The 19922-nt window shown below is 51.9% G+C and overlaps 1 protein-coding gene across 1 annotated transcript; it reads left to right on the top strand.

The window, feature by feature from the left end:
• The first annotated feature begins 615 nt into the window (after positions 1-615).
• On the top strand, positions 616-19534 carry LOC120891702 (uncharacterized). Its single transcript, XM_078033703.1, has 4 exons — positions 616-826; positions 1634-1737; positions 2690-2829; positions 18845-19534. The coding sequence occupies exons 1-4, from the start codon at positions 789-791 to the stop codon at positions 18953-18955; spliced, it is 393 nt and encodes a 130-aa protein (XP_077889829.1). The 5' UTR covers positions 616-788; the 3' UTR covers positions 18956-19534.
• Positions 19535-19922: the final 388 nt, after the last annotated feature.

Here is a 19922-nt window from a genome sequence, read left to right as displayed (position 1 = left end):
ACTCAACTAGGAACCTACCTCAAGTTCATTACCACCCTAAGCATCACAAACACTCTCTTTCACCCTAATTCCCTGCAAGAATCGTCTGATCAGGGACCTGGTGGCAGGACCAGCAGCCAGTGGAGCCTGGAGGTTCCTAGTGGCCCAGGCTTCCTGCACCCTGATGGTGGGTGACTGCACCCAACAGCCCCACATAGCCCAGAGGACCCTTCCCAGGGCCTCCCAGCCTGAGCCAGGGCAGACGGGATGAGTTCTGCCTGCCCTGGTCTTGCTGGGCCTCATGCACTACCCATTGTCACCGCTCTGTGACCTCCCTAGGGACACGTCACTGAGCTCTCAGTCACGGACTCCTGCAGGGGTCTAGGGTTGCTGGACTTTCTCCTTTTAAACTCTGATCCGGGGCGTACTCCCAAGCCATGCCCAACTAAGACCACGCCCAACCAGAGCCACGCCCCAACCAGAGCCACACCGCAACCAGAGCCACGCCCCAACCAGAGCCACGCCCCAACCAAGCCACGCTCCAACCAAGCCCCGCCTCAACAAAGCCACGACCCAACAAAGCCCCACAGCATGGCCCCACCCCTGACGCACAGCCGCATGCACATGCGCAGGATGGCCTCGCTCCTGCTGAGCTACGTGATTTCCCCCAGCATAGAGGTCACTGCCATCTTTGCCACCCTCCCGGAAGGCATAGCCGCCGTCCTCGCCACCTCCCCGCGGTGCTCAGGGTTAGTCTTGGTCCTGCCATCCTGACCACCTGGGCCTCCACAGCGCCCCTAGTGGCCATCATGGACTGCTTCCCCTGGAGCAGCGAGGAGAGCCACAGGTAGGGAAGCCCAGGGTGCAGGGTGGGACCTGGCTGGAGAGGATTCGGGGACCAGGACTGAGAGGGGTAGAGGGGGGAGGTATGGGGAGAGGTTGGGGGGATGGGTGGGGAGTCTGGTGGGGGAGGAGTGTGTTGAGCCGAACACAGCACCGGGATTATAGAGGCGCCTACTTGCATTATTAAATGTGTGTGGCTATATTGTATTTTAAGGTGATAATCCGACCCTTATCTGCGAGGGGTTTTGTCCCAAAGGAGTAACTTGCAAGTTATTTTTTCTCTTTACCAATTAGATGAAAATTTATTGAACTCACTAAGCAAAAGACTCATTGTCTAGGGACCCAACGCTGATCCCCTGGGTCCAGCCCCCTGGGTGGGGCTTCCCTGCACTTTTTCCCCCTGCCAGATTCCCGCAGGCCATGCCCCATGGCATAGCCCCGCCCCACGTACTGAGGCACGCACTTGCTGAAGACCTCTGGCTCCCCAGTGCCACGTGATTCCTGTAGCCCACTGGGTGAGGCTTCCCTGCATTTTTCTCCTGCCGGAGTCCTGAAGGCCCCGCCCCCACGGCATAGCCCCGCCCCTCGGCATAGCCCCGCCCCATATACAGGCGCTCGCACAAGCAGAGGACTTCCGGCTCCCCCAGTGCCACGTGATTCCGTGGGCATAGAGGAGGCCGCTTCTTGGCTCCTGGGTAGCCTCCTTTGTGCTCCCTAAGGTCCCTCCTTCTGTCCACCACCTGGGCTGTTTTCATACCATCTTTGCTGACCTCCAAGGAGGCTGAACTGCCATCCTCTCTATGGTGCCCAGGGAGGACAAAAGGCCCACCCACCGTAACCCTATGACCTGCACCACAGCGCCCCTGGTGGCCATTCTGGAGTGTTGCCCCTGGAGCCCCACGGGGAAAGCCACAGGTAGGACACGGGTGCTGTGTGTGGGGACCCCTGGCTGGAGAGTCATTGGGATGCCTGGAAATGGTGGGGTAGTGTGGGGGAGGGAGAGTTGGGGGCTGGATGTGGGGGAGGGAGAGTTGGGGGTGGGGCTACTGGCTCCAAGTCGGAGGGGTGTAGTAAGCAGAGGGCAGCCTGGGGATTATAGATTCACTTCCCTTATTAACTGTGTGGCCCTATTGTATTTTAAAAATGACATTCTGAACTTTATCTGCAGGTAGTTTTGTTTTTCCTTAAAGTAGTAACTTGCAAGTTATTTTTTTCTCTACCAATTAAATGAAAATTGGTTGAACTCCCTTAGCAAAAGACAGACTGAAAAGATGACTTTAGAATCTCACTACAAACTGTCTCTAAAGACTCCCCTTTAAATCGAGGACTCATAGCATGAAAGAGGAAGGATGCAGGAGTGTCGTGTTGGTATCAAACGACACAGCCTGAGCTCTGGTGCACAGGGTGAGCACTGCAGGCCCTGGTATCCCTAGGCCTCATCTACTGCCCACCCTCAGGGCTCCATGGCTTCATAGGACCCGCCCCTGGGTGCTGAGGCCATCCCCTGCTGGGTCATTCTTCCCTATTCTTTCCCATTACCCACAGTACACGCCCCTGTGGCATGGACCCGCCCCATGCAGAGTCTTCTATGGCATAGCTCCGCCCCGTGTAGGTTCTGTGGCATAGCCCCGCCTTATGCAAGACGCCCCTGTGACATGGCCCCGCCCCATGCAGATTTTCTTATGGCTCCGCCCCAAGCAAGGCACGCCCCTTAGGCATAGCCCCATTTCACGCACAGACTCACCCAGTGCTGAGAGCCTCCCCATCTCCGTGGGTGTAGAGAAGACCGCCTGGAGGTGGAGAAGAGGGCTTCTCTGTGCTCCCTAAGGTCCAGCCGCGTTATGATCCCATCTTCATTACTCTCCAGGGAGGGAGACCCTCCAACTTCCCCGGGTGCCCAGCGAGGACGCCAGGCCCACCCACCCTGAACACTTGGCCTGCACCACAGTGCTCCTGGTGGCCGTCCCAGAACGTTTCCCCTGGAGCCCCCCGCAAGGAGAGCTGCAGGTACGGGAGGCTCCAGAGGGCAGGGAGCGGGAGGTGCAGGTGCGAGCTGACGCCGTGGGGGGAGCACATGGTGGTTGAGGCATGAGGGTGCTTATGGGGGTGCCTGGATGGTGCCACAGTGATCATAGGGCACAAACCGGGGTGCTGGGGGGGGCCAGCATGCAGGGTGGATGTGGGTGGGGGTGGGGATGCTGGAATGAATGGGGAAGGGTGGAGGGAGAAGAGCCCTGGATCTTAGGGGAGCTTGTTTGTATCATGAGAGATATATGTTGTAAACGACATTGTGTGTGTGTTTTGGGGAGTGGATTATTTTTTTAACATGATACTCTCCAGTTCCATTTACCAGTAAATGCCAAGATTCCATTGTTCGTGGGTGAGTAATATTCCATTGTTGTATATATGTTCAAATACACACTACTATCATCTCGAAAAAGAATAAATAAATTAAAAAAGGGAAGTTAAAATCAGTCTAAAAGAAGGTGAAAATTAAGAACCGGAGAAAAGTGTTATGTATAAAACATTATAAGTCATATATTTTAAAATGCTTGAGTTATTTAAAGAAAATTTTAAACGTAGGAAAAAAAGATTTCCCTGTGTTATACACGAACACCCACTTACACCCACACCCACACCCACACCCAGAGGGGTAACTTGCGAGTTTTCAGTGTAAGTCTTTGGATACACTGGGTATCCAAAGACTTTGGATACATTTATGGATTCTACTTGAACTTCATTGTTTTTAGCAATTAACTGATTTGTAATGATTCATTCCATATGTATCAATTGACTTCCATACCTTTTTTTTCTTTTTCTTTTTTGGTACTGGGGATTGAATTCAGGGGCACTTGACCCCTAAGTCACGTTTGCACCCCATTTTTGTATTTTATTTAGAGACAGGGTCTCACCGAGTTGCTTAGCACCTCGTCTTTGCCAAGATTGGCTTTTGACTGGCAATCCTCCCCAAGCCGAGTTACAGGCCTGTGCCACTGCACTGGGTGGTGACTTCCATATCTTAAAATAGAAACAATTTTCTGAAAACAGTGTTTGCAATTCTATTTACTTTGCTTCTTATTGAGCCATTTCCCAAAATGTAGAATTACTTTGCATCAACATCTTACATTGCGTAAAGTGAATATGCTGGAAAACTCTGATGTGCATTTTGTTAAATGTGTCTTTTTTTAATATTTATTTTTAATAAGGCGGCCCAAGGAGATTTACTGGGGGATTCTCCCTGTGAGACCCACTGGTCTGCGAAAGGCCGAGGATCAGAGCAGCAGTCAGGGTGGGACAGGCAGCACAGGGCTGGTGGGGGACCTGGCAGTGGGAGGCCAGGCCTCTAAATTGCCCTCTGACAGCGGGTTGATCGAGCAGAGTTGGGGCAGCTGAGTTGGGGCAGCGTGTCTGTCGCGGGTTGGGTGGGCTGATGGGAGTAGGCGAGGGGGGGCACGTCAGAGTCCTTGGGATTCATTGCCATGTCAGCTTCTGATCGGCCATTTTGGGTCTCCTTAGTCAGGTATAAAGTCCTCGAGCTTAGGAGCCACCATGGAAGGGCAGGGACAAGGACAGCTGTCCACCCAACATCCCGACCTCTTTGGTGTTGTAGGTCCCTGTTCCCATCTGACTCCTGCTGGTGGGGACATCTTTTGGGGAAGTTCGGGATTTGAGGTCCATTGTTTTGAATCAAGGTGGGGGGAGTGGGGCAGTAGGGGCGTGGGGTGAGAGCCAGAGGACAGGAAGGGACAACTAAAAAGGAGTGGGTAAGGGATGTCCCTTTAAGGAGTGTGTCAGAGTGGCCATTTTGCTTGGGAAAGAGGGTGTCCCGTCTGACCCCATGACCGAGATCTGAGAGGGATATAAAGGCCCGGAGTAGGCAGGCAGGACACAAGGGGTAGCCCTGTGTCCCTCTACCGGAAGCAGCACCCTGGGCCCGGCGAGGGTTATGGGGGTCCTGGGGCCCAGGCTGCCTCAGTCGTCAGCCAGTCCCAGAAGCTCAAGAGGAGGGACCATCTTTCTGGCCATATGCCCACGTTGAGGTGCCAGGGAGGGACTGGCCAGGGGGCAGTGACTCTTCCAGGCCAAGAGGGGGCTGCGAGTTAGGGCTCTGGCGTGCCCAGTAGTCATCTTGTCTGCATTTGAAGCAGGCCCTGGGTGGGGCACACTTCTGAGGATCCCGGTGGGGGCCAGGGCTGGCCACAGAGCTGCCACCAGGGCTTGTGTCTGGGGTGCCACCTCCTTCTGTAAGCGGGTCTGCCGGCTGAGTCCAGCTGTGTCCTCATGGGCATGATAAACTTTAAAGGCCACCACACCAGATCTCGCATGGGGCTTTGGGGACCATCCTCAGCCTGCTGCAGCTTTTTTCTGACACTGGGGGCTGACCGGGTGATGGAGCGAGGGGCTGGAACCATCGTCCAGAGGGAGATGCAAGGTCTAACCTAGGGCAGAGATCCAGGGCCTCTGTGACGTGGGTAAGGGTCATCGTGGGGTTGCAATCAGGCCCCGAGTGACTTCTCTTACTGTATCAGATCGACAGCCTTATTAGAAGTGTCACCACGCCTGCCAGTAGACCCTGTGTCATCTGGATACAGCGGCCTCTGCCCTCCTCATTTTGATGGTCCACTCAGGGTTGGTGTGGGGACCCCGACCGCGCCTGTTGGTATCGTGTGGTCACTCAGGTGAGCCTGGTCTGTGTGGCCCTGTGCTGCTACCTGGACGCAAGTGCGCTCATCAGGGGTGAGGGTGGAGGTGAGGGTGACAGGGACATAATGCCAGGTGAGGTCACAGGCTTGGGGAAGGTCCCCAACTTCTTTGACCTAGGTAGTGGGGTCAGCAGGAAAGGACTCCTGTTGTGTTTTGACTTGGGGGAGGTCTCGAAGGGAAAGAGGGATAGGAACCCGGCCAATGTCCTCAGGTCCTGCCATCCCATGGTGAGGACAGAGGCGTTCAGGATCTTGGGTCGCTTGGTGGGACCTGGTCCAGGCACTTACTGGGGTGGTCTGGCTCAGGAGGAGCCAGTTCCGGAGGAGGGTCCAGATCGTAGGGTCTGGGGGGTGACAGGGAGGTCCCTGCAGGTTCAGTGATGGAGAGGGGCAGGGCAGGAGGTGTTTCCTTAGCCAGGAGGACTTGGAAGGTGGGAGGAAGAAAGATCATAGGGCAAGGGACTCACCCCAGTCTGCCCTGGGTGTGGTCGGGTGTCTAGGGACTCGGGCCTTCCTGAGGCAGAGAGGAGTGGCCTCAACCCCAAGGGGGAAGGCTCTAGCCCCCCGGGTCTGGCACCAGATGTAAAGCAGGGACCAGGATGAAGACGAGGCACCACAAGGAGGTTCATGGGGTGCTGGTGGGCTAGGACTGCTGATCCGCCCGAGGGTGAGGGCTGGGGAGTCCCAGGTAGGAGGCCAGGCGGAGCCAAGGTGTCTGTCCCAGGTTGGTTCCAGCTGATCTGCCTGCAGGGCCTTGCCTCAGCCCATGGTGTCCGTGGTCAGTGGGCCCCACTACTGGGCCAGCTTTGAGTGGCCATCTTGGTCTCCTCAGCCGGGTGGACAGCACCACCATGCGCCATGGCAGGGGGAGGCTACTGGCCTCAACAGTATGCCATTTCTAGGCTTCACTCTGGGGCTGTCAGAATCCCATCTGAGTGGACAGCGGACACTGTCACAGCATCAGCACGCACCAGTACCACGTCCTCCTCTCTTTATGTGACTTCTGAGCCCCCCCCCCCATGCTGGGTGTGATGTTCTGAAACTCCCTGAACTCGGGGTTCAGGGGACCCAGGGATGGCAGCAGAAGCTGTGCCCACTGAGCCTAGCTGCAGCCAAGGAAAACTGTCCCCTGCTGCCTTGGGTGCCCTGCCCTGTCTGTCCCTAACTGCTGATCTCTAAGATTCTGTCACCTCTTGGTTTTCAGTTCTGTGGCGTGTCATTCTCACACTTGAGCATATTGGCGTAAATCGCTCGCATGGTTCTTGCCATGTAGGGTCCCCCAAAACTTGCCTCGTGTGAGGCTCTGGGTTCGATCCTCAGCACCACATAAAGTCAAATAAAAAAATCTGTCTTCTCAAACAGGGATCTTAAATAAATAAATAGGAATCTTAACTTGACAGAGAGAGAAACTACAATTGTATGGCTCTGCAATATCCAGGCTTCCTGGTAGAGAATGGCACTCTGCTGTCACCCCAGGCCAAACCTGATCACACCTCTTCATTCTCCACACTGGAATAGTGCATCCCAGTTTTTAGGGTGCATGACAATCACTGGGAGTGCGCACCCAAACACAGACCCAGAACATCTCACTTGGGCCTTGGATTGAGCTTTTGGATGGCTGAGCTCCATGTGCCTTTAGAATGTCATTTACTCTTTGAATTCCACACAGGGTACTCACCATTTCTCATCCAGGACTTGGTGGCCACGGGGTATGGCTGACCTCATTGTGTGGCCACAGGGTGTGGCTGACCTCATTGGGGTCCCTCTTTTCCCTTTGGTCGGAGGAGGCTCTTCCCAGCCCCGGGCTACCCCTCCAGTGTGTCCCCAGGAAGATCCAGGTGTGTGGATTTCTAGGGCTGCCCTGAGAGTGCCACTGCCCGGTGCCTGGATTCAAGCTGAATGCACAACTCCCCAGGGGCTGAGGCCAGGAGTCCAACATGAAGGTGTTGGTAGGCACCTGCTCCAGAAGGTTCAACTTCGCTTGCCTCTTGTAGCTTTTGGTGACTGGGGGACACCCTGGGCCTACCATGGCTTGCAGGCACCTCAATCTCTTTTATCTCTGTCGTCACATGGTGACCTCTCTGCACAGGTGTGCTGTTCCAATTCCCTCTTTCAAGGTCACAAGCCCACCCTCATCCACTGTGGCCTTATCCAAATAAGGTGATAAGCTGATGTTCTGGGAGGAATTGAAGTTTGAGGGGCTATTATTCAACCCAGAACGTGGCTGAGCACTTACTCACCCTAGACCCTGTGCTCCCACAGGAGCAGTGTGAGGTACATACAGGCGTCACCCATGCTGGGTATGTGGGACCTCAGGCTCAGTAAAGTGCCCCAACCAGAAGCACATGTGACACACAGGGCACCGTGTAGCTCTAGCAAGAAGCTTCCCCTCCCACCTTGTCAGGAGTCCAGCTGTGTCATATGGAACAGTCTAGAACCTGCATCTCTGCACACAAGTGATTCTTCCTGTAAGTGGTCCTAGAGCCCTACTGAGGACTTAGGATTTTTTATAATTGCATCTTTTATATAATTTTATATAATTGCCTCTCAGTATATCACACCGTGATCAGATTCAAGAAATAACAGCACTCAAAGAAATTCTTACTCACTATCCCAAAAGTTACGAGATCCCTCTCCTCCATTGAAAATCCTGGAATTCTTTTGAAGGTCCTATGCAGGTTTATAGGATGAGCTTTTGTTTATAATATTTTTTTTAGATGTAGATGGACACAACACCTCTGTTACTTAAATTTTCTTTTCCTTTTTAAATATTTCTTTTAGTTGTCTACAGACCTTTATTTTACTTATTTATATGTGGTGCTGAGGATCGAACCCAGGGCTTCACACATGCTAGGCAGGCTCTCTACCCCCTCATCAAGGCCAGCAAACCCACCTGACATTCCCCCCTCAAGGACCCAAGCCCTTCAATTCTTTTAGGGTAATTGCTGCCAACTTATTCTGGTTACTTCTGCTGAAATGGGGTGCCATTTAGGAGGAGGAAACCCAGTCCTTGCCCTCTGCCAGGTGGGTGAGGCTGGCCCAGGTGTCCATGGCTGGAGGAGGAGTCATCTGATTTTGGCAGGGCCATGTGCTCTGCAGGAGCTGGGGACACCAGTTACCAGTTAGTGTTGGTGACAGTGGGTGGAGCACCACGTGAGAACACTGCCCAGGGTGGTTTAAAGCAGAATCATGGGGCCCTTGCGCAACTGAGTTAAAGTGGGGTGTGGTCCTCCATCTGTGAAACTTGAATTTTTTTTTTCAGTATGACGATTGAACCCAGAGATGCTTAACCACGGAGCCTCATCCCCAGCCCTTTTTATATTTTATTCAGAGACAGTGCCTCGTTGAATTGCTTAGGGCCTCCCTTTTGCGGAGGCTGGCTTTGATCTCCCAATCCTCCTGTCTCGGCCTCCTGAGCTGCTGGGATGACAGGTGTGTGTCATCACACCCAGTGTGATATTTGGATTTTAATATATTAAATCATGTCAGAAATATTGACAGAATTATCAGGAATGCATAGACAGCATTGTTCCTTTTTTCTAATTTAAAAACATTTTTTAAGTTTTTTATTTATTTTACTTTGTCACACATGACAATAGAATGCGTTTATGCACTTCCATATACGTAAATGGGATATAACTTCTCATTTTTGTTTTACAAATGAGAGTTTTTTTGGAGCTGACAAATGAAGGTCATCTCTCCATAGAGAGACACCCCCAGATGTTGGGGTGCTCAGCTTTCGTGGGGTGGGGCTTTGGAGGTGTGGCTGTGACGCTGTGGGAGGAGCTGCGGTGCTTGGCGTCAGAGCTGGGCGGTGGGAACAGTATGGGATTGGCTCAGGTCCGGGCCATGGGAACAGTATGGGATTGGCTCAGGTCCACGGCACCATGGGGCTTTCCAGAGTCAAGGGGTCATGTCCTTCTGGGATTGGCTTAGGGTCATGGTACCACAGGGCAGGTCACTAATGGGTAAGAGGAAGTACAGGAAAGGGAAACTCATCTCATATGATGATGGTTAACCTTTAAAATGGCTGCTCCCATGCTAAGTCAAGACCCTCTGTTCCTCCCTTTTTTGTTTGTTATTGGTGCCCTTAAAGGACAGGGCATTAATCAATCTTCTGTGGCTTCTTCCTGCTGGGAAGGGGCGGGGTGTGGACCCTTGTTAGGGGCGAAGGATGTCATCAAGGTCATGGTGAGGGCCGGGAGATGGCAGTGGTGTTGACTCTGGGTGGCCCCGTGTTGGTGAGGGTTGGTGTCCTACAACACAAGCTGGTTTGCGGTTTGGTTAGAGAGTTTTCAGTGTGGTCTGGGTCAAACCTGATGATGCAGCGGGCGAGCATTAGCAGCAGGCCTATGATAAGGGGAGGGTCAGGAAAGGAAGTGCCCCCTGGAGAAGGGCTTCTTAGCCGCCACCTTCCAGCAGGGGTGAGCCCTTGTTCCCTGCTGTTAGTAGGTCCAGTCCAGGGCAGTTCTGTAGGACCCAGAGGCTGAGGAGTCCAGTGGATTCCGCAGGGTCAGGATACACTGGCTACCTGTTGGGTGTTCCCTATCACCTGACTTTGGAGCAGATGAAAACAGGTAGTGGGTGCAGTTGTTCCTGTGGCTACGGCTGCCGTCACCCCGGGGTGGCCAGCAAGGGAGCACCTGGAATTGCCCATTTGTGTCGAGGGCTCGTGTGAGCAAGGACTTCCAGTGAGCTGTTCAGGCCTAGAAGACCTGGTGCTAAATGACAGAAGCCAGTCACCCCTTTCCAGGAGGCGTGAGGGCTGAGAAGCTGTCCCATGACAAGGTTGGAGAGGACATGGCCCTTGTTTGGGGATAGAGATCTTTAACAACCCCAGAGTTATCAGGAATGTGAACAGGACAGATAACTTCTAATGTCACAGATGTCCATTCCCATAAGCTGTAGTCAAGCAACTTAATGTCACTAGGAACAACTCCCAATCACCCTCGGTGGTTTTGCTCAAAACCCAGGCCCCAAATCAAAGACCACCTGTAGACCTGGTTGACAGTAAGGATCAGCTGTAGCTGTGACAGCTGTGGCTGGGGGTGTCCCCGACCACACAGTAACCCTGGGAGTGCTGGAGGTCAGTGGTCACTTCCTGGGACCTGTAGTTCATTTAGATGGACTGGAGACAGGGGTCTGACGTGAAATGTCTGGTGGTGGGGGCACCTTGTGCAAGATGGCTCTCCCTTTGGAACTCTGGGCTTCGGTTGTGGCTCTTTATTCTTATTTACAGGGAACACACACACATACACACAAGGGGAGGCTCAGTGGAATAATCTATCCCCAAAAGGGCAAAGGGGTAGGATCACAAAGGAGCAGGTGAGTGTAGCTCATGCCCACCGGGTCGCCTGCTCCTGGAGCCACGCCCCCTCACCTGAGTCAAGGTAGCACCCACATCACTGTGGGACACAGTGATTGTTCAGAACCCTGGTGCATCAGGACTTAGAGGCTGGGGTTATGGCTCTGTGGTGGGGTGCTCATCTGGCGCCTTGTATTTTCCCTGTCACTTAAAGGTTATTCCTGGGGAGCAGACCCAGGAACCTGGGCGCGCAAGGCCACCACTCTGCCAAGTGAGCTGTGTCTCCATTGCCCAGGAAGCTGCACTCGGGTGTCTTTAGGGGTGATCTGATCTTCTCCAGCGCTGCTCAGGGCTTGTGGAGCGAGCTGAGAGGGCTTTGTTTGTCCTGGGCATGCGTGTGCCATGGGGGCTGGAGAGACCAGTTCCCCTCCTGTGTCCTGGGTTGGGGGTCTGAGGCAGTAGCAAGCAAGGTGGCTTCATGAGTTACCATTTCAACTAAAGTTTTGTAATATTTTGGCACCAGGGTGTATCTCATTTCCAACCCTTCAGTGCTATTTGGGGTAGAGTTACTGTCCATGTCGCTTTCTGATACAGTGCCCTGCACCTCGCTCCCGACAGCACGAGGCCACTGCTCATATGTGGTTGGTCAGCAGTTTTTACCCCTGATGGGTGACACCCTGTCCTCTGCAGCTTGTTCCATGCACTCAGTCAACTCGCTCCAGCTGGGGATGTGCTCCAGACCAAGGCAGTGAGTCTAAGCAGCTGTGGCAGCCTGGTGTCACTAAAGCTATGCCAACGAGGTCACTGTGGCAGCAGGATTTTTAAAGGAACCGCCACATGCCTGGGCACAGGAAGAGAAGAGCGGGCAGGTGGAGAAGCAGAGGTCTTATTGGTCGTGTGCCACAAAGAAACCAAGTTGGAGGCACCCGTATGGAAGCTGGTGTCTTCTCCTGAAGCGTTTCACCTGTCTTCTCCCAGTCCTTTCAATGCCGGGTCCCAGATTCTGGGTCCCAAGGACAAGATGAATCTCCCTGTCAGCAAGGGACAAGATCAGTGTCACGCACAGTAAGTCCAGCCTTGCCAAGTAGGAAAGAAGGCTCAGCCTGCTGATGTCACTGAGCGTCAGAGAGTCACTCATAGCTTACTGGTCAGGGATCTGTGGGAGCTGATGGATGCGCCTCTAAGTCCACTCTGGGCATAAGCTCCCCCCCTTTCCCGTTACCTGTCGGAACGTCTGGCAGGGTCTCTACCAGGGCTGATTTGGTTGTCCCAAACTCTCCATGGACTGGGAGGCCATGTGCCCCAACATGGGGCGCCATTTGTAAGGGAGATTCTTGGAAAGAAACCTGTAGAGGAGCAATCAGAAGAGGGACAGGCGCATACCATGCAGGGAAAAGAAGACAGGGTGGCTATTCTTCTCCAAGGCCATGTTTGTTATACCCCCAAATTACTTACCCCCTGCTACCACGACTGCATCCTAACTTAGCATTTCTCATCCCGAGAGCCAGCTAACCAAGGTGAGGTACAGGTTAATACACACACAGCCCCTTCTCCCCAGGACATCACCATGGAAACTAGATAGTGCACCTCCTCAGCCACCCTAATAGCTCAGGGGGACACTACCAGGCAGCCAGTCATGGGAATCAGGGCAAAGTTCCCCACGGAGTCTGCTCACTGGGGACGCCTCCCTGTCTATTCCCAAGGTCGAAATACCCACGTGGAGAAAGCAGGGAAGGGTCAAGTGTCCCAGGGAAAAGACTCTGTGTTTTGCAGGTGGGGGCCAAGGAGACCCCTGGGGACGCAGATGCGCTGCTGGCTGGGATCCGAGCAGACGCCGCCTCAGTCCCACCCCACGGTCAGCCTCCATAGGGCTCAGGGGCTTCTGCCTTCCCCCGTTTGTCTCTGTCTGGGCTCAGCATTTCCGTGGGCCACACTGTTTCTGGATGCTGTCCATTGGACGCTTCCTGGGGCAGACCCGCCCCGGGTCCTCTGGCACTTGAGGATGAGGTAGATGACCATCGTGTCATCCAATCGAATGGCCATGGACACCTAGGTATTACAGGGTGGGGGTGACAGCCCATGCCAATCATAAGGGTGGGATCCAGGAGTTTCGGGATTGCCTCCTTGGAAGGCTGGTGTGAAGCGTCCTGGCTCGTCCTGAGAGCCCTGTTACCTGCTCTGCGGTGGGCCTCTGCCTGAGGTGCATGGTCACCATCTCTGAGCTCCCTTGGAGACACGGCAGGGAATGTCATGTGCTCCCTGCCTGATCAGCTTCTTCACCTGGCTCTGGCCACAGTGGGCATCACTCTGTGAGCAGAACAGAGCACAGCTCCAGGCTGCAGAGGTCTGTGAGGGCGGGGCCTCATCGTCCTTCCTGGGGATGGCTTCAGGGGCACCATGGAGGAGAGTGCCTGGCACCTGTTCAGCTTCACCAGCTGGGAATCTGGTGCTCGGGCCAAAGCTGATAACTTTGACATTGTCGCTGATGTCCACCATGGTGTCCCCTGGTTTCAGGTCCAGGTGCAGGACACCCCGCATGTGGCAGTATTGCATGGCACGCATGTTTGCCTGAACATGTGATGGGTGCCGCCTCCTGCAGGCCGTCAGGTTCCTGGATGAGGTCCCAGAGCTGCCCCCATCGTTATGCTCCATGATAAGGCTGATGTACTCGATGGTCTCAGTGTCCTGGAAGAACTGGTTCATGGTTTAGTGGTCTAAGGTCGCCATCACCCCCGGTACTTCATGGAGGGTTTTTATTTCCTCATCAAATCTGAAACTGAGATTTGCTGGGTGTTGCCTTCTTGTTTGGCATCCACTTCCTTTCAGAGCTTGGCATATGCTCCAGGATCTCCCAGCTTTGAAGGTCTGGGTGGAGAAATCTGCTGAGATCTATGCTGGTTTCCCTTCTCCCTGGGCCTTTAAAATTCTGCCCTTACTCTGCATGCTGGGCATTTTCAGTGTAAGTGCTTTGGTGTGCATCTGTGGTGATTTTGTACAGTTGGTGTCCCCATCTGTCCTAGCTGGTGACCTAATGCCAGGTTCACAAAATCTGACTAGTCCAATAACTTAAGAAAATGGTGAAGAAGGCACATAAACACACAGAAGTTGAAAGAATGATCAAGGCTTGTCGTTGGAGAAAATGCCCGTTTATTGAGGAGCAGCTCTGCATATTTATAGAGCCGGGGGTGGTCTGATGGTTATGACAGAATGGTTTGACCATTCTGGCATGGGGTGCTTTCTGATTGGTGGGTAGGGATCATGTGAGCCAGCAGGGCTAGTCTGATTGGTTGGTAAGGATCATGAGAGCCAGCAGGGTAGTCTGATTGGTGGGTAAGGATCATGTGAGCCAGCAGGGCTAGTCTGATGGGTGGGTAAGGATCATGTGAGCCAGCAAGGCCAGTCTGATGGGTGGGTAAGGATCATGTGAGCCAGCAGGGCTAGTCTGATGGGTGGGTAAGGATCATGTGAGCCAGCAGGGCTCACCATTGGTCGGCTCTTCTCAGGGGATGGGGAAGTTAGTCTTTGGAGCTGGAGAGAGTCCCAACATTCCCCCTTTATTCATGTAAAAACCTATTGGGGAATTACGTCTTCTAGTCACAAGGTCGTCATGACCTACCATAGAGACAAAAGGATTTAGTAGGAAACATTATTTCAATGACGTATGATACAGAAACTTTCAGTGTATTATTAGGATTGAGGTCTTAATTAACTAACTCTGAAAGATCAAGGTTGTTATTATTACTCTGCTAGACACTCATCAGAAGATTTTTAGTCTTTTCCCAGTTTTACTGGGAAGCACTGTGTTGGGCCCTAGGAACGCAAACAGGTTGATGTTTAATGTAAGCCTTCCCTGGGGCCTCAGAGAAGAGGGCTCATTGGCATTACTCATTATAGTGGCGCAGGGTGTTCAGTGTAGTTTCAATCCTTCCATCAGCACTTACCTGACTGTGAAGGATCTTGGAAGTTATTTAAGGCAAGTTTTTAAGAAAGCTGTAAGTTTTGAAACAGCCACAAGGGCTGTAATTGTAGAAACAATCATTTAGAGTAGTCACTTCAGGAGTCATGAGATAGGAGCTTGCCTAGGTCTGGTTAATGGCCTGCATCCGTTCCACAGCCTGACCGTCAGCCTCAGCATGCTGGCTGGCAGGGGGACAGAGGACCATCGATGAAGGGTCAGTGTCCTCCTCCTCTGCCAAAGTTAGGCAAGTTGCATTTTTTTTATAGATTATGCGATGTTTAATCATCTTTTCTTTCGATTCTCACATTTAAAGAGTCTCTTAGGTCAGGCATGTAAATATTCTAGAGGCAGAAGTCAAACATCACACATCCTTTTGGGTGCCATCTGGCTGAGGATTAAGTTTTCTAGGAGTGATGACATCCTGGTGCAGTTGTTCTGGTCCGTTCTAGGAGAGCAGCCAAAAATAGATCCACTATTTCTAGACACCTTATGTTGTACTGGCAAGATACTTACATAATCCATCTACTTAGGAAAGGTGCCAAGTTCTTTTTCTCTCTTTTAAAATATTTTTGTTTTAGTTGTAGTTGGACTTGATTCCTTTATTTTATCTTTATGGGCTGCTGAGGTTTGAATCCAGTGCCCTGCACATGCCAGGCAAGCGCTCTGCCACTGAGCCACAACCTCAGCCCGAAAGGTGCCAGTTTCTATTGTAGAATGATGAGGGCAATAATCCATTTGTGGATATTTCATGTAAATAACTGGCCTATGCAGAAAAAATGTATTTCAACTATTTTTCTATTTTGACAATTGTCCAGATGCATAGTCTTCCTTTCTGAGGTCCAGCATGATTGGCTGGCTTAGGTTCTCATATGCTGTGGGTTTCTCAGAAGGGACTTGCAGACAGCCTGTTCACCGTAGGATCAATACAGGTGTAACTGACCATTGCAGTCAGGACAGTGAATCTGGTTTCATGGGTGGACTTTCCAGTCTGCACTGCAAGGCACATTAAAGGTGGACCTCAGAGGTGGGTCCCAGGAGTCTCTTGGTAACTTCTACTTAACCTACTGAGGTCATGAGGCTGTGTGGCTGTCAGCTCTGCAGCTGGAAATCTGCCTTCCTGTGCCTGGTCTCTGGTCATTTTCCCAATGACAAGCACGTGTTACAAATATAGCATTATCTCTGCAATTTTCCTGAATAATACATTTATAAAGAATTCCTAAGGCAGGCTGGGGATGTGGCTCAAGCAGTAGCATGTTTGCCTGGCATGCGTGCGGCCTGGGTTTGATCTTCAGCACCACATACAAACAGAGATGTTGTGTTCGCCGAGAACTAAAAAATAAATATTAAAAAATTCTCTCTCTCTCTTTCTCTCTCTCTCTCTCTCTCTCTCTCTCTCTCTCTCTCTCTCTCTCTCTCTCAAAAGAATTCCTAAGGGAACTTGTTGAGGGATAAAAATCAGGCAGTTTAGCTTTGAGAACATGTTACGGTTGGGGCAGCAACGTAGAAGCCCGATTTTTGCCTGAAAGAGTGAGTTTTTTAGTGAGAATGTATTAAAATCATGAAGGAATTAAATCTTGAAGGAGGTAGATCCGAAGACCTGCTGGAGTGATGGTAGGAAGGACCAATAGGAAGCCCAGAAAATTGGGGATGGGTGGGCCTTATCTGCGACCTTGGGGCTGAGGCCCTGTGTGTGGTTCGGCTGAGGAGAAAGTCCCTGATGCTGGGCTGACCTGCATTTGGTCACTGCTCATGCCCACACCCACGCCTGTGTCCAGGGTGCCAAAATCTGGCTGGGCACAAATCACAAGCCACTGAAGCAGGAACAAACTTTATTTCTGAACTCCACCAGCACACTCCACACAGGCTCCCCGGGAACTCTCCCTAACACCATGCAACTCCTCCAGGAACCAGCAACTGGAAATATCCCTCCTCCGGCACTTCCCCAACCAATGGGAACTCTCCGGGAATCCTCGCAAGATTCCGAGGAGAACTCAAAAGTCATCATCTTAATGGCTCGCTAGCGTCACCTCTCAACCACTACTTCTGGCAAAAATGTCATGCGTCACCCTGACTCGGCTGTGGCCCTCAACAAGGGACACGAGGCTCGCAGCTCGCTGGTGTGCCACCTGCTGCCACTGCCACCGCTGCACGTGGCTGGGCCAACTTGGTGTCTGGCCATTGTCTGCCCCTGTGTCCTGAGCTTGTGGTGACCCCGCTGGACTGGGGCTTGTCTCCAGAGAGAAGGCAAGTGTGTGGCTGTGCCCTGGGTGCAAGCTGTGGGAAGCCAGGTGCCAGGGCTGTCTAGTTGGTCATGTTCCCCGGATCTGCCTACCTTTCCCCGCTCGGGGTCCCTCTGGGGCCACATCACATGTGGGATTTTGTCAACTGCCCATTGTGTGTCTAAAATGGGGTCACAAACCAGCAGTCTGTCCCTTCCCTGCCAGCAACTCCGCCAGAAGGCTCTCAGATCCTAGGGATTGAGCTTCCACACTTGGCAATGCCAAGCCTCATGCCCACCGCTGAGGGAGGATGCTGAGAGAACCTCACGTAATGATGCATGTGAGAGTTAGGTATTCTCCAGGTTTCAAAGACAGGACACTGTAGCAGTATTTTATTTATACTAAGTTCATATCCTTTCAGAGGTCAGATGTCAAATGTAGTGCAGCAGTGCCCTGTGGTTGTGAGGACTTCCTTGTGTCTAAAGCACAATAGTGAAGGGTGTTTAATAAATCTGAAGCTAAAGTTAAAGGCACTTGCCCATTTTCCACGTCTAAACACCTGATTTCTCCGACATTTCTAAGTATGTGGCTTAGGGATCGTGCCTGTCTTAGGTTGTCCAATACTACAAATGGTTCTTACCCGTCATCGGATGAGCTGACCTCAAGGCGTCAGCCTCCTGTCTTAGGTTGGTACCATTGCAATTGGATCTTACCCGTCACTGACTACTGGTCCAGCATACAGCCATACTTGTGTGCCCAAGTCTGGCTTGGCACAAATCAGGAGCCACTTGTCAAAAAGAAACTAACTTTATTTTTAGAACTACAAACGCCAAACAAAACAGCTCCAGGGAAAAAACCCTCAGAGCCCAACTGCCACCACCGGCTTCCACAAGCCTCTCCCCACATCAACCTCTCAACCTCCCACAATCCTCCTGCTCTTGAGGCCGATTGGCTGGGTCGCGTGGGCGGAGCCAAAGAAGTCCCCCAATGAGCAGCTCCGTGGAGGAGCCAATCAGCTAGATGTTGCTGGGGCCGCTGTGAGCCAATCATCAGCTGGCAGTCTGAAGGGCAGGGAAACAGCCCAATGAACATCACCGCAGAGGAGCCAATCAGCTAGATATTGCTGGGGCCACTGTGAACCAATCATCAGCTGGCAGTCTGAAGCTTGCTGGCAGCTGGAAGTTTGCTGGGGCCCCTTTGGCTGTGGCTCTCAACACTTGTGGATAGGTCTTTGTATGAGCAGTGGGGTGAGGTTCTTTGCCTCACTTCTGTTAGCCCTAGCAAACTTCTAGCTGCCAACTGATTGGCTTCTCTGCGGTGATGCTCACTGGGCTGTTTCCCCGCCCTTTCAGACCACAGAGCTGCTCATTGGGGGACTTTTTTGGCTCTGCCCATGCGACCCAGCCAATCAGCCTCTAGAGCAGGAGGAGTGGGGGAGGTTGAGAGGCTTGTGGGAAGCCGGTGGTGGCAGTTGGGCTCTGAGGGTTTTTCCTGAAGAGCTGTGTGGTGTGGTGTGTGTGTTCTAAAAATAAAGTTTGTTTCTTTTGACAAGTGGCTCCTGAATTGTGCCCAGCCAGATTGTGTCGTTTGGTGGCCCGTACGGGGATTGAACCTGCGACCTTGGCTATGTCAAGGGAGGAAGTACAGATAAGAACTTTGTTGTCGAAGTTTTTTCTTTCTTTTTTTTTGTATACTATTAGGACATAATTTCTATTGTATTTTTTAATATTGAAAAGTAAAATACAGAAAAGTTCATACATAGTTAAACTGCATATGAGACTATATTCAATTTGACACAATGGTGTTGAGGTTTTTAACCCCCCGTCTCCCCGAACAGGACGAGCCAAGAGAGGTAAAGGTCAACTGGCGGCCTGCACCCAGCCCTTTCTCACCGGAGGACAATCAGACGCTCCAGGGAGATGAGTTGAAGCAGGATTTCATTTACTGAGGAAGCACACACACAGCTTATATACTGCACAGGAGCCAATCAGCATAAAGGTCAGAGGGTGGATCAAGTTCACGTGTACACCCACCCCATAGTCTGTAAGGGAAGGCACGAGCTCTCCATGAGGGTGGGAGAGTCCCAGACCTATCCTGGAGGTGGTCGGCCTCTTCTGTCACCACCCACAGCACCGCCTCCTGGCTGATCACCTGGCGCCATGCCAGCCCCATGTGTGGCCCCAAGACCGGGAAGGGCAGCAAGTCATGCCCTACACCATGGTACAGTAGCTTTCAGGTCAAGAAATAGAATATTGCCAGTTCTTCAGAAGCACTGTCTCATCCCATCTATATGTTTTTATTTATTGATTGTATTTTTTTAAATACTCTATCAAAGTTAATTTTGTTTATTCTGACTATTTTCTGTTATCTAAGGCATATATTTCATTAACCAAGGCATATTTCATTATCTAAGGTATATTTGGGGGCTTGTCATTTCCCACACATGACAGATGTCAGGTTTCAGATGTTGATTAAAGTTTAAAATTTTAATAAAGGCTTAGACACATGTACAGTTGTAGGATCTCCATGTGCTGTGACTTGTCTAGTGTTTTGAGTGATGGCCAAAAATTTTGCAAAATTTTACGCTTGTACCCTACCCAGGGATGAATTCTGAGGTGCTGAGTAAGGTGCAAACCACTGTTGGAGACTTTGTCAGATACTGATTCCATCTGTCTAGTTCTCTCTGCTGTGAGCCCTCTGGGGGGACACAGGTTGGACTGTCATTAAAGGCATGGGCATGGTGTTCCTGTTCAGGAGCTGCTCTCTGATCTCCAGTAAGTGGTGATCTTTCATTAGAAGTTAGACCACGTGCTTAGGGTTTCTCCAGTGTGCATTTTCACATGCCTGAAAATGCCTGAGTAATGCCTAAAGCCACATGCCTGAAAATGCCTGAGTAATGCCTAAAGAGTCTACAA

The sequence above is a fragment of the Ictidomys tridecemlineatus genome, chromosome 16 (genome assembly GCF_052094955.1).
Source record: "Ictidomys tridecemlineatus isolate mIctTri1 chromosome 16, mIctTri1.hap1, whole genome shotgun sequence".
In the NCBI taxonomy this organism is placed as follows: domain Eukaryota; kingdom Metazoa; phylum Chordata; class Mammalia; order Rodentia; family Sciuridae; genus Ictidomys; species Ictidomys tridecemlineatus.
The sequence above is the reverse complement of the archived record's forward strand: the minus strand, read 5'-3'. Positions and strand labels throughout refer to the sequence as shown.

Bases quoted from the DNA above. Each gene is read 5' to 3' on its own strand.
- LOC120891702 (XM_078033703.1), top strand. From the start codon at position 789: ATGGACTGCTTCCCCTGGAGCAGCGAGGAGAGCCACAG. The intron at 827-1,633 runs GTAGGGAAGCCC...TATGGTGCCCAG, and splicing joins AGCAGCGAGGAGAGCCACAG to GGAGGACAAAAGGCCCACCC. The intron at 1,738-2,689 runs GTAGGACACGGG...ATTACTCTCCAG, and splicing joins CCCCACGGGGAAAGCCACAG to GGAGGGAGACCCTCCAACTT.